Source organism: Narcine bancroftii, chromosome 4 (assembly GCF_036971445.1).
Source record: "Narcine bancroftii isolate sNarBan1 chromosome 4, sNarBan1.hap1, whole genome shotgun sequence".
Classification (NCBI taxonomy): Eukaryota; Metazoa; Chordata; class Chondrichthyes; order Torpediniformes; family Narcinidae; genus Narcine; species Narcine bancroftii.
The window spans coordinates 130,319,412-130,331,419 of NC_091472.1; the positions used below are offsets into that span (position 1 = coordinate 130,319,412).

General features: G+C 40.5%; 1 protein-coding gene across 1 annotated transcript in view; it reads left to right on the forward strand.

Annotated features, from left to right (window-relative positions):
• The first annotated feature begins 2,713 nt into the window (after nucleotides 1-2,713).
• The window catches only part of LOC138761155 (clustered mitochondria protein homolog), a 108,660-nt gene continuing 99,365 nt past the window's right edge, over nucleotides 2,714-12,008 (forward strand). Inside the window, exon 1 of the mRNA XM_069932845.1 lies at nucleotides 2,714-2,843. Coding sequence (XP_069788946.1) covers nucleotides 2,777-2,843 — 67 coding nt within the window. The 5' untranslated portion in view covers nucleotides 2,714-2,776. The remainder of the gene's footprint in view (nucleotides 2,844-12,008) is intronic.

Below are 12,008 nucleotides of genomic sequence, written 5' to 3' on the forward strand. Positions count from 1 at the left end.
AATGCCTTTTAAATTTTACAGTTGTATCTGCCTCTACCATTGCCTCTGGCAGTAATTCAAGTTCAAATTTAATATCATCCGACTATGTATACAACTCAATGAAACAGTATTTTTTACAGACCACGGTATATATCCATCATTCATTCTGTGAAAAAAGTATCTTTCAGGTCCCTTTTAAATCTTTCCCTTCTCACTTTAAATTATGACTCCACTACCCTGTGAAAAGGATTATGATTATTTACCTTATCTATACCCTCATGATTTTGTCAATCTTTATAAGGTCTTTCCTCAGCCTCTCTCCTCCAAGGAGAAAAGACCCAGCTTATCTATGGTCTTCTTGTAATTTTAAGCCTGCCAATCTTGTTACATGGTTGTGAATCTTTTCTGCATCTTTTCCACCGTAATGATAGTTTTCCTACAGTTGGGTGACCAGAACTGCACAGTAATCCCAAGTGTGGTCAAACAGTTATGCCATGACATGCAGCTCCTGTACCCTGACCAATGAAAGCAAGCCAACCAAACACTTTCTTTACCCCGCTACTTACTCGTGTTGCCACTTTCATGGGACAATGTATCTGGACCCTGACTTATCTCTATTCTTAACATTCTCTAGAGCCTAACCATTTACTGTGTGGCTTCTGTGGTTTTGATTGATTCAGTTGCAATAAACTTTACCGATAATTTCAGTACCACACAGTTCTGTGACAAGATGTTAAATGGTATTGAGATTCTAATTGTGCAACAGAACTCCTATTTTAATTTTCCCCCCTTTAGTGGCAAGGCTAGAATATCAGAAACAGATAATTATGAGCCCTGCAATAATTTTAACCACCCTTCCTATCCTATTCCTACCAATGCACAGGGTTAAAGTAGTCCTTAAATACTTACAGTTGGCAAAATTTTTGAGAAGTAGATAGAAAGAAAGGCAGAAAGTCACAAAAAGAATGAAAAGCTTGTTTTTTGTTTGCTTATTTTGAATTAATTTCTTCATTAACAGTTGCCATTTAGTGATATTCAAATTTTCTTTGAGGGAAGCAAATGTGTATCGGAGGAAAGTAAGAGATGGGAAACTATGTATGTGAGGGCCCTCCAATTGTATATCTTCAAAGTGACAGCAAGGAATGGCAAAAGGTATGTGGATGCCAGCAGTTCATGAGGATGCATAATATTAAAGGGTGGAACAAGGGTGTTTCAGAGGAAGAGAGGGAAAGTGGTGAAAGTAATATTGGTTGTCCTTCGGTTCGAAGAAGACACGTTGTTGTGCAGTTCATCTGTGGACATGAAGGTAACTTTGCAGTCCAAGTCTGGAAGCACAGAGTCTAGTACCATGGGGACACTGGAAGTCCATTTTTGTAATAACTGTAGCTGCTGCTTTGTGACGCCATTCACAGTTTTCCATAAGTTTTTGGCAGCGCCTGTCTTCAAAACTGGTTGGTGTAGGCTTCATAGCACAGGTTTTGCCCACAGGATCTGTAAGCAGCCACAGCTTCTAGTTCTCTTGGCTGGATGTCACAGTAGCGTAGGATTTCCTTCACAGCGTCTTAATAGTGCTTGCTTGGATGACTTTGAGGCCTCCTTCTGGTCTTCAGTTCATGATAGAGCATTCCAGGATCAGCAATGTCAGCCAGGCTCTGGGGAGGCTGCATATCAGAATGCTCAATCAACACAACTTTGGCATCTCCATGTAATGGAGGATTTAGACCATGCTTTTGCTTATACAAGTTTAAGTATCAGTAATCGACTTTGAGAATAATGTATGAAGCAGCCATAATCTAAATTCCACCATGGGGCCCAGAGATCAGAATCAGCAGACATAATCTAATTTACACATGAGGCCCAGAGATGCAGTTGTCTTTTGTTGGTCGCAGACTGTCAGGAGACCTTGAAGATAAGTAAACATTTATTCAGGGTGATGGGCTATGAGTAAACAAGTTTTTGGGTAATATAAGCCATGGTTCCGCTGCTGAAGTTTCAGACTCTCTGAGGGGTGGGAACATCTCTCAGCAAGAAGAAGAACTTCAAAGAGTCCAACCAACGTCCCAATCGGGGGAGGTGGAGAAGCTGCTACCGGCGCCCCGACAACCTACTACAAGTGTGCGGTCGTTGCCTCGCTTCGGGAGTTGGGATCAGTCCAGGCGTTGATAAGTATAATTGGGAAGGGCTTGCATATTGTAGTTTGAAATCAGCTTTAGATTTAGTAATAAAGATTTGTATAAACTGCAATGCTCTCGGCATGTGTCTCTGTTTTCTTTCGGTAGCTCAAACACTGTGATCAATCTAAAACGAACAAAGTGAGAGGTACGAGTTTACCCAGGACACTCCACAAAGCTGAAAGTCTACAGAGCTGTGATCATCCCTTCTCTCCTATATGGATGTGATCCTAGACTCTGTATCGACTTCACATCAAACAACTGGAGAAATTCCATATGTGCGTCCTCCATTCCACCCATGGCATTCGTTGGTAAGACTGTCTCCAACCTGGAGATCTTGGGTTGCGTGAAGTCCACCAGCATTGAGTTCTTGATCATCAGAGCCCAGATGCAGTGGGTGGGATATGGCATCAGAATAGTGGAAGTAAATCCAGTTCTAAACCGTCAAATAGTTAAAAGACAGTGGACAAATAGAAACAAAGGGGTATAGAAAACACATGATGGAATAGTATATGAAAGATGTCACTGAAGACCACATTTCCCTCCAAATTCCATCCATATGCAGTTTGCAACCACTGGTGGTATTTTTGGTTTTCATCAATCTCTTGCTCAAGGGGAAAGAGGAAATGAAACAGGAAGAATGGGAGAGAAGAGCAGGATTGGCAAAGTACAAAAGAAGAACAGCAGAAACTGGTAAGGATGCTACTAAAAATATATCTTGTTAGATGGCACTAGTGATAACTTCATGTAGACTGGATGTTTTACTTTTATGGGAATTCACTTGTGTTGCTCAATATTAATTGGGATGTCACACAAACATTTTGACTCAGACTAAGCACTTGCATTCTTTACATGCATCTCAAACTTTCCAAAAGGGGACCAAGGATTATCAAATTAAAACTACAAAAATTAATGATAATTGAAGTATTTTTCATGTTAAGCTTTTATGTTGTTGACATTTGTTTCCACTGCTAAATATGCCTTGTGATTTGTCATTCATAAAAATGTCTTCAAAAATTATTCAATCTAGTCTATTCAGCAGAAAATAAGCTTGTTTCTCACACCCAGTAATCTATTAATTATGAAAAAGGCTGTTATTTATGCTTTTTTGTTATCTACTTATCTGTCATGTCTTTTGTGGCCATCTGAAATTTGGAGCAGAGCAAAAAAGGATTGAAAATTGAATATGGTCTCAGTGTTACCAATAAGGCAATAGCCTAAGTGTTGTGATGTGTAAAATCAGTGTGATGTCACAGTATAATCCTTATACATAGCTGGATGACATAATATAGACTCTGTACAAACTTGGAAAAAGGTTAATACAGTTTAAATTGTTCTGTAAACTTACCAAAGATTCATGCCACATATCAAATGCATTATAGAATGCAAGTGGGAAAGAAAGCAACAGGGATGTCTCATCAAGATAATTGAAAAACTTAAATAATATCTGGAAGGGGTGAGAAGGACAGAGAGCACCCTAAAAGGTTGCTCAGTCACCTTTTCAAAGAACAATGGAGAAACAAGTTTCTAAGAGACACAAGAATGGAGGAAGAGGTGAAAATAATGCATTAGGATATAATAATATCAAGGAGAACCACCCCAGGCTTCTTAAAGATTGTGCATATCCCTGCAGGCCCACAATGATGTGCTGGGAATTGTATTCAAATCTGTTGCCAATTAACACTGATAGGTTTTGTTCATTTAGGAAGCCAAGTGTAAACGATGAGTTTGATGAAGATTCACGCAATAGCCAAACTTCATGGGTAAATCCATATTGTGATGAGCAAGTGTCAAAAATGATTAAAACGCTGTTTCTGGGCACAAACCGGAAAGAAGATCTGGAAAGAACTAGATATTACAACAAAAGATCAATCCTTCCTGAATTTACCCTGCCTCTTACTCAATACCAAGCTAAGTGCTGGGTACCAAACTTCAAAGAAGATCTTGGTGAGGGTTCTTCACTCTGTGAATGTCCATTTCATGCTTCAATGCGAAAAGACCCCACAATGAGGAATGTCCATGTGGAAAACAAGTATGCTAACAATCTAATGGACTTGTGTCAGGATGAAAAGAACCTTTTCAAGCCTTGTATGTGCGTAAAACCCATGCAAGATGAAGAAATTGACAGATTCCTTCATGCCCTTACTGAAAACGATTCAAGAAGGCTTTTTTGATGTTACGGGTACAATCTATACTGGAAAATTGGGAGGTTCAAATACATGTATAAGACTCTCAAGACTATACATAGAAAATGATTTGGTGCTTTAAGGTGTCATTCCTGACAGCATAAAATGACCAAACAAAAGGCAGTGTATCAGTAGGAATGGTATTCTAATAGGTAATTGAGAACAAGGTGCAGAACAGTAAAAATGAGAAATTAATAGATGAAACAAAATTAGTATTGTTTAATTTGTCACCAAGTTAGGATTCCATTCACATGTAAATGTATATTTTCCAGTCTTTGTTAACATTGCAGACCTCTGTCAGATGAACACTAGAAGAGTTTAAATTGGTTGGAGCAGAACAGAACTGGAAATTCTAATAAATACATACATAAGAAAGTAAGAATGCTTTGAAGACAAAACTAAGACTTTGGTTAAAAACAGGACAAAGTTTGGCCATGAAGATAAAGGGAGCTGAATCAACAATTGAATATTAACTGTTTAAGCTCTCTGAATAAGAGGTGAAATGGGACGACTGGGTTAGAAGAAGATTCAATACTACATGAATCATTTTGTCACAAAGGTTAATGATTTAATATTTTATTATAATGCACACAAAATTATTGGGAAGAAAGATTTGCAGTTTCATTGCCTCAGGTCACAGAGAAAGAGAAAAATCAAGTCGGTTTTCAGTAGGAGAAAAGGTGGGACAAGGGGAATGCCCTAATGGGATGAGACCAATTTAATTAATGTAGCATTTAGAAGCATGTTCCCAAATTTAATTAGTTCACATTAGTGCCTGTGTCTTAATGGTCAAGTCCTATGCATTGCAATTTTTTCCTTAATCCTCCCACTTTTTTATCTATCCCTTTGAATTTTTTTAAAATATCTTTGTTCAAGCTTTTTCTCAACCCATATTGGCTCTTCAAGGATCTCAGCTAAAATATTCAGGATATTTTCTTATTTTTGAACACACTGGTGAATTGACAGTCTAAACTCAACATGATAGAATTTAAAATTGTAAGTAGTCAGCATGTCATGAGACCTCCAAATAAATGTTCAAGATATTCATCACTGATTTTGTATTCAAACCACAATCAAACTTTTCTTAGTGATGAGCACATTTCAAAAATCTCCAAAAAATACCTCTCATCAATATAAAGTTTGACTGATTTTTACTTGGTGTTAAAACCCTCAGGAATCAAATAAATTCCATTCCAGTTGATGTTCAGCCTTTATTGGCATATTGGCATTTATGGGCGATTCCAAAAAGATAATGTCTGGACTGGATATGGCTGAAATTGACAGAAAAGTACTGTAATCACGTCAATCTGGCACACACAACAGTCAAGTATACTTGCTCTGAGTGAAATCTCCCAATGAGCTATAATTGCCAGGTCATTGGAGGAGATCTACGATGCGTTTAGCAATTGGTTATTCAGATAGGGTACCAAATTTTTTCTTTGCAGGCTCCACTGGATGAATTTCACTTCAAATTGGATGTTGACAATATTGACCAATAGACATGATTTTTGTGGGTATGTAAATAGATGACAACTAATTTATGGTGAAATGTGAAGGCAAAGCAAGGAGTGGTTTAAATCTACTTTGATTTACTCTTAGCTGCTTTCAAAAGTATGTTAAAATATCCAGAACTTGTACACTGTGATTCATTGGGAATGCATTCACACATTTAAAATATACTGGTTAACGGGACAATAGAATTGATTAAGGGCATTATGTATTCACTGGGAATGTGAATATTTAAATTATCTTTTTTTAAAAATCACTTTATTTCCTTATCTCATCTGAATGGTTGTTGACATATTCTGATCTGCATACTTTTTTTGGTGCCAGGCAAGACTTTCAGAATAATGTCAGTATTTGATCTTGGAAATCACAGAAAATGTGAGTTTCTCCTAAAGTGTGATGATACCACAGTGGCTTCTGATTATATGAAGCAGTCATGGTGCTTATTCTTTCTATCATTCAAAGTAACTTTGCAACATTTAGCCTTTCACTCATTTATATTATTTTATGCTTCATACTAAAGCAAGGGTAACATTCACACTGATTCTTGTGATTCCCTGGTCTGTGCATCTGCTCAAAATGGAGAAGGAACATTCGGGATGATATTTAAGTGGCCTGCACTCCTGTTCGGCTCCGAATCATGGCGAATCATGGGTCCTCTACCGGCATCACCTACGGCTCCTAGAACGCTTCCACCAGCGTTGTCTCCGCTCCATCCTCAACATCCATTGGAGCGCTTTCATCCCTAACGTCGAAGTACTCGAGATGGCAGAGGTCGACAGCATCGAGTCCACACTGCTGAAGATCCAGCTGCGCTGGATGGGTCACGTCTCCAGAATGGAGGACCATCGCCTTCCCAAGATCGTGTTCTATGGCGAGCTCTCCACTGGCCACCGTGACAGAGGTGCACCAAAGAAAAGGTACAAGGACTGCCTAAAGAAATCTCTTGGTGCCTGCCACATTGACCACCGCCAGTGGGCTGATATCGCCTCAAACCGTGCATCTTGGCGCCTCACAGTTTGGCGGGCAGCAACCTCCTTTGAAGAAGACCGCAGAGCCCACCTCACTGACAAAAGGCAAATGAGGAAAAACCCAACACCCAACCCCAACCAACCAATTTTCCCCTGCAGCCGCTGCAACCGTGTCTGCCTGTCCCACATCGGACTTGTCAGCCACAAACGAGCCTGCAGCTGACGTGGACTTTTACCCCCTCCATAAATCTTCGTCCGCGAAGCCAAGCCAAAGAAGATTAAGGGCAGAAGACTCACATTGTCAGAAACAACCCATCGGCCTTTTCCATCAGGCACCTCCTACCCCATCTGTGGAAGAATCTTCAGTTCCCACATTGGCCTCATCAAGTCACCTCAAAAAGCCCACAAAACCAGAGAGAAAGGAAGTCGTAATGATTTCAAGGGATTGCCTAAGAAGGGGCTAATCATGCTGGGAAAAGCTCATCAGGCAGATATGAACTCATCTATTTTACTCAAATCTGGAAGAATGAATAAAGCTCTTGGCAAAAGTTGCTTCATAACAAAGAAGCAAAATATGAAAATCTGCAGGCGCTGTGATTGTAATAAAAACATAGAAATGCTGGAGGAGCTCAGCATATATTGCAGCATCCATAGGAGATACAGATATATAATTAATGTTTTGGGCCTGAGCCCTTTTTCAGGGTATGAATAAAAGGCGGGCAAGCACCTGAATTTAAAAGGCTGGAGAGAAGGAACGAAAGGGCAGGGGGAGGAGCACAGACCAAAATATAAAGACTGATAATTGAACAGGGGTAGGGAGACGTGAGAAGAAAGGTGAGAATTGATCAGGGGTGGTTCTGTGAATGCAGAGCTGGATGAAAGGAGGCAGAGGGAAAATGGAAAGAGAGAGAGAGAGTGGAGGAAGGGAGAAATAGGGATAGAAAGGGAGGGACCTATCCCTAATTCCTCCTTTCTTTCCTTCTTCCTCTGTCTCCTTTCTTCTAGCTCTGCATCTGACACCCTTCCTCAATCAATTCTCACCTTTCTTCCTGTCCTGCTACCCCTGTTCAATTATCAACTTTCATCTATTGGCATGTGCTCCTCCCCCTTTCTTCCCTTCTCCCCCAGCTTTTTTATCAGCCGCCTGCCTGCATTTTGCTTACACCTTGAAAAAGGGCCAGGGCCAAAATGTTGGTTTTATATCTTAACTTTCTGTGGATGCTGTGAAACCTGCTGCGTTCCTCCAGCATTCTTGTGTTTTTACTTTTCTTAAGAAAGAAGTTACATTTCTACATCACCTTTACAAAGCTTTCTGAATGTTTTAAAAGGAGCAAATGACGTTCTTTTAAGAACAATGTAGCTGTAGTTAATATGTAAGAAATGGGTCAGCCAATTTGCAAACACCAGACTCCCACGAATAACTCCCATTAACACTGAAGTAACTCAGATAAATGGTTGGAATCAAAAATAACACCCTCTATTGTTACTGAGGTCAGTGATTCTTGGTGTTCATTTGAGAAAGCTGACAAGACTTCGATCAGTCTGAACCAAAAATATGAGATGATTTCTCACAAGTCAGGTCACACATAAGTTGAAATCAGTATATTGCACTAACTCCAAACTCAAGCACAAAGCTTGTCTCCATTGCTTGGTCCTTTAGGTTGGCCATCTCCATCAATGACTTTCTTTAGAACCTTGAGGTGGGCCATTGAATGACAGCATAATGTTGTGATGTAACTAAATTGTATGCCATATTCCAGATAAGATTTCAACTAAATCATTGCTCAATTCAGTAATTATGGACTTGATTTTGCTAATTTTCAAGATAATCAAAGGAATTAACAGAAAACCAGGCATTGGTATGACTACAGCTATGCACTTTAACTCCATCGGGCACACAAAACTCAAAACGGTCAACCAGTTTACCTATCTCGGCTGCACCATTTCATCAGATGCAAGGATCGACAATGAGATAGACAACAGACTCGCCAAGGCAAATAGCGCCTTTGGAAGACTACACAAAAGAGTCTGCAAAAACAACCAACTGAAAAACCTCACAAAGATAAGCGTATACAGAGCTGTTGTCATACCCACACTCCTGTTCGGCTCCGAATCATGGGTCCTCTACCGGCATCACCTACAGCTCCTAGAACGCTTCCACCAGCGCTATCTCCGCTCCATCCTCAACATTCATTGGAGCGCTTTCATCCCTAACGTCGAAGTACTCGAGATGGCAGAGGTCGACAGCATCGAGTCCACGCTGCTGAAGATCCAGCTGCGCTGGGTGGGTCACGTCTCCAGAATGGAGGACCATCGCCTTCCCAAGATCGTGTTCTATGGCGAGCTCTCCACTGGCCACCGTGACAGAGGTGCACCAAAGAAGAGGTACAAGGACTGCCTAAAGAAATCTCTTGGTGCCTGCCCCATTGACCACCGCCAGTGGGCTGATCTCGCCTCAAACCGTGCATCTTGGCGCCTCACAGTTTGGCGGGCAGCAACCTCCTTTGAAGAAGACCTCACTGACAAAAGGCAAAGGAGGAAAAACCCAACACCCAACCCCAACCCACCAATTTTCCCCTGCAACCGCTGGAACCGTGTCTGCCTGTCCCGCATCGGACTTGTCAGCCACAAACGAGCCTGCAGCTGACATGGACATTTACCCCCTACATAAACCTTCGTCCGCGAACCCAAGCCAAAGAAAGAAAAAAGAAGAAAGAATAAATTAAATGGGAAATTCAGGAGAGATTCTTTGCCCAGGAAGTAGAACAAACTGCTCATTGTAAGGAGTTGTTAATGCAATTGATAGGATGAGTGAGGTGTGCGGAGGCGCATCAGAGATGTGGGTGGAAGTTGCAGCTACTAAAGATTAAATCACCTATGAGAAAAAAAATGTATAAGCAGAGATCCCAACAGACCAGCTATAGCTAAACTTGCTTATAAGGTGAGAAAGGCAGAAACATGGCCTTGAAGAAAGTGCTATTCACAGTAACAGATGTTGGTAGCTAACGAATATGGAAAAAACATGATGGACACTTAGAAATTAACACCGTAGTAATAAGACTCAACAATAAATGTATGTCACAATAAAACTAAGTTGTGATTGGCCACCTTCATCAGATAGCATGCAAATAAAGGACTGAATACTATTGGTCACACATATCTTTAAATGCTTGCAAATTTTGATAATATGTAAAGTTCCCATTGGGGAAAAGTTGATACAAAAAAAAAGACCTGAAATTCTTCCAACCATTTTGGTGATGTGCTCCTCTTCTTATACACAAGTAAAATAAAATGTGATTGGGAACAAATGATAGTCATCGGTGTTTGGTTGTTTGGCAACCATAGACATGAGGAGCCCCTGGCACTGTAAAGGATGAACAAATAAGTTAAAAGAGATGCAAGTTGGATGCTGTTTGGTCGTAAGCTGGGGAAATCTGGCATGGAAACATGCCAGAGTGGTGTCCAAGGATGCATCGTACTCCAGGGAGCCATCAAAAAGTAATGATTGTAGCACTTTAATGATGAGGTTGACACAGATGCACAATGTGGTAATGCAATTCTTAGACCTGTTTGATCAAATGTAGCAGATTGAAAAGAATGTGATGAAGTACGTTTGCATCTTTCAGTCAGGTTTTGCTGTGCCAGGGAGCCTTCTTTCCGAAGCTTAGATACAAATCTTGAAACAGGTGACAGTTTCTGTGGAGACTGATGGAATTCACACTAATTCATATTGTTTCTGCAATCTGAATTTGATGTCTGCTCTGCCACATCAGAGTAGCTTGAACCTAAAAGATAGCACTATGCTGACATATGTACTCATTCAGTAGAGACTTCTACTTGTGAGCAGTTTGTGCTGTTGTCAATGGAGTGTGAAGTGGAATGAACATAGAGATGCTGCCCAGCAGCACCATGTAGTTATTCAAGAGCAAAAAAAAATTCTTCTCCATGAAAAGAGGCATTACGTCAAAGCAAATGCTCTCCTGCAGAGAACAAATATGAATGCGAGAATTTGCAGAGACAGGATCTCTCGCTGGTCTCCTCATTATGAGCAGAATGTTGCTCAGGTTATACAGACAGCTGACTCCCATCAGCAACATTGTACTGATATGGAGGGTGATACAATGTCAGAACTATGTGAATGGAATATGATTGTTACACTACTGTTTCTTTGGTCTCCATGCCATGGATGTGCAGGAGTTCAGCATTCATGAGGGCAGACCCATATACTGGTTTGTCACATGATAATCCCATAGAGCTCCTTCAATCAACCCTGCAAAGCAAGTGGAGGCTGAACCATCTAGGACAAGAACTTGTCATGAGTCATCGAGGACATCTGAGCAGACTCCAAGTGATAAGATACCATCAGTCAGATAGAAATCATGGCAGAAAATTCAAAAAAGTGCTCAAACATGTAGACCCAACGACAAAGTTGTGACATCGGAAGGACACAAGGATGGGCTAATATTCTCAAAGAATGTTACTTTCCATTGACTTAATTTGGAGTTAATTAAAAATGTCGCTTGAAGGAAATAAGAACACCTACACTTTTAGAAATGTTCTCAGTTCTTTCAAATAACATTCTTGATTGTGCTGGATGTGACACTAGTGGAATAGGTACAGTTATTGCTGAATACCCGGGCATGCTTCGCCAAATGAAGCTGTCAATATTGCATGTCACAAGCAATTTGGAACAAGCATTGTGTTGATAGGAGTGACGCTTTCCCTGTAAGGATTACAGCCTCATTTTTGTAAATCTCCTGATGATGTATGGACTCATGCCATGTCAACCCTTTAGTTCCAGCAATGATTGTGTGCAAATCTAATGTGAAAGTCATAACTTTGGGCAACATAGCAGCTAACAGAGCCATTGCCTCATTGCACCAGAGACCCAGATTCAATCTTGGCTTTGGGTGCTCTCTATGTGGGATATTCATCTTCTGGTTGTGACTGGATGGGTTGCCTCCAGGTGTTTAGGTTTCCTCCAGGTGTTCAAGTTTCCTCCAGGTGTTTATCTTTCCTCCAACATCCAAAAGGCCTTTAGATTGGTAGGTTAATAGCAGCTGTAAATTGCCCCTTATGTTTTGGTGAGTGGTAAAATATGGTAGATCTTGAAGAGAATTTGGGGAGAGTAAAAATAGGATTAGTTGGAAAATGGCCAGTTGATGCTTGGTGCAGACCTTTTTCTGTGCTGTATC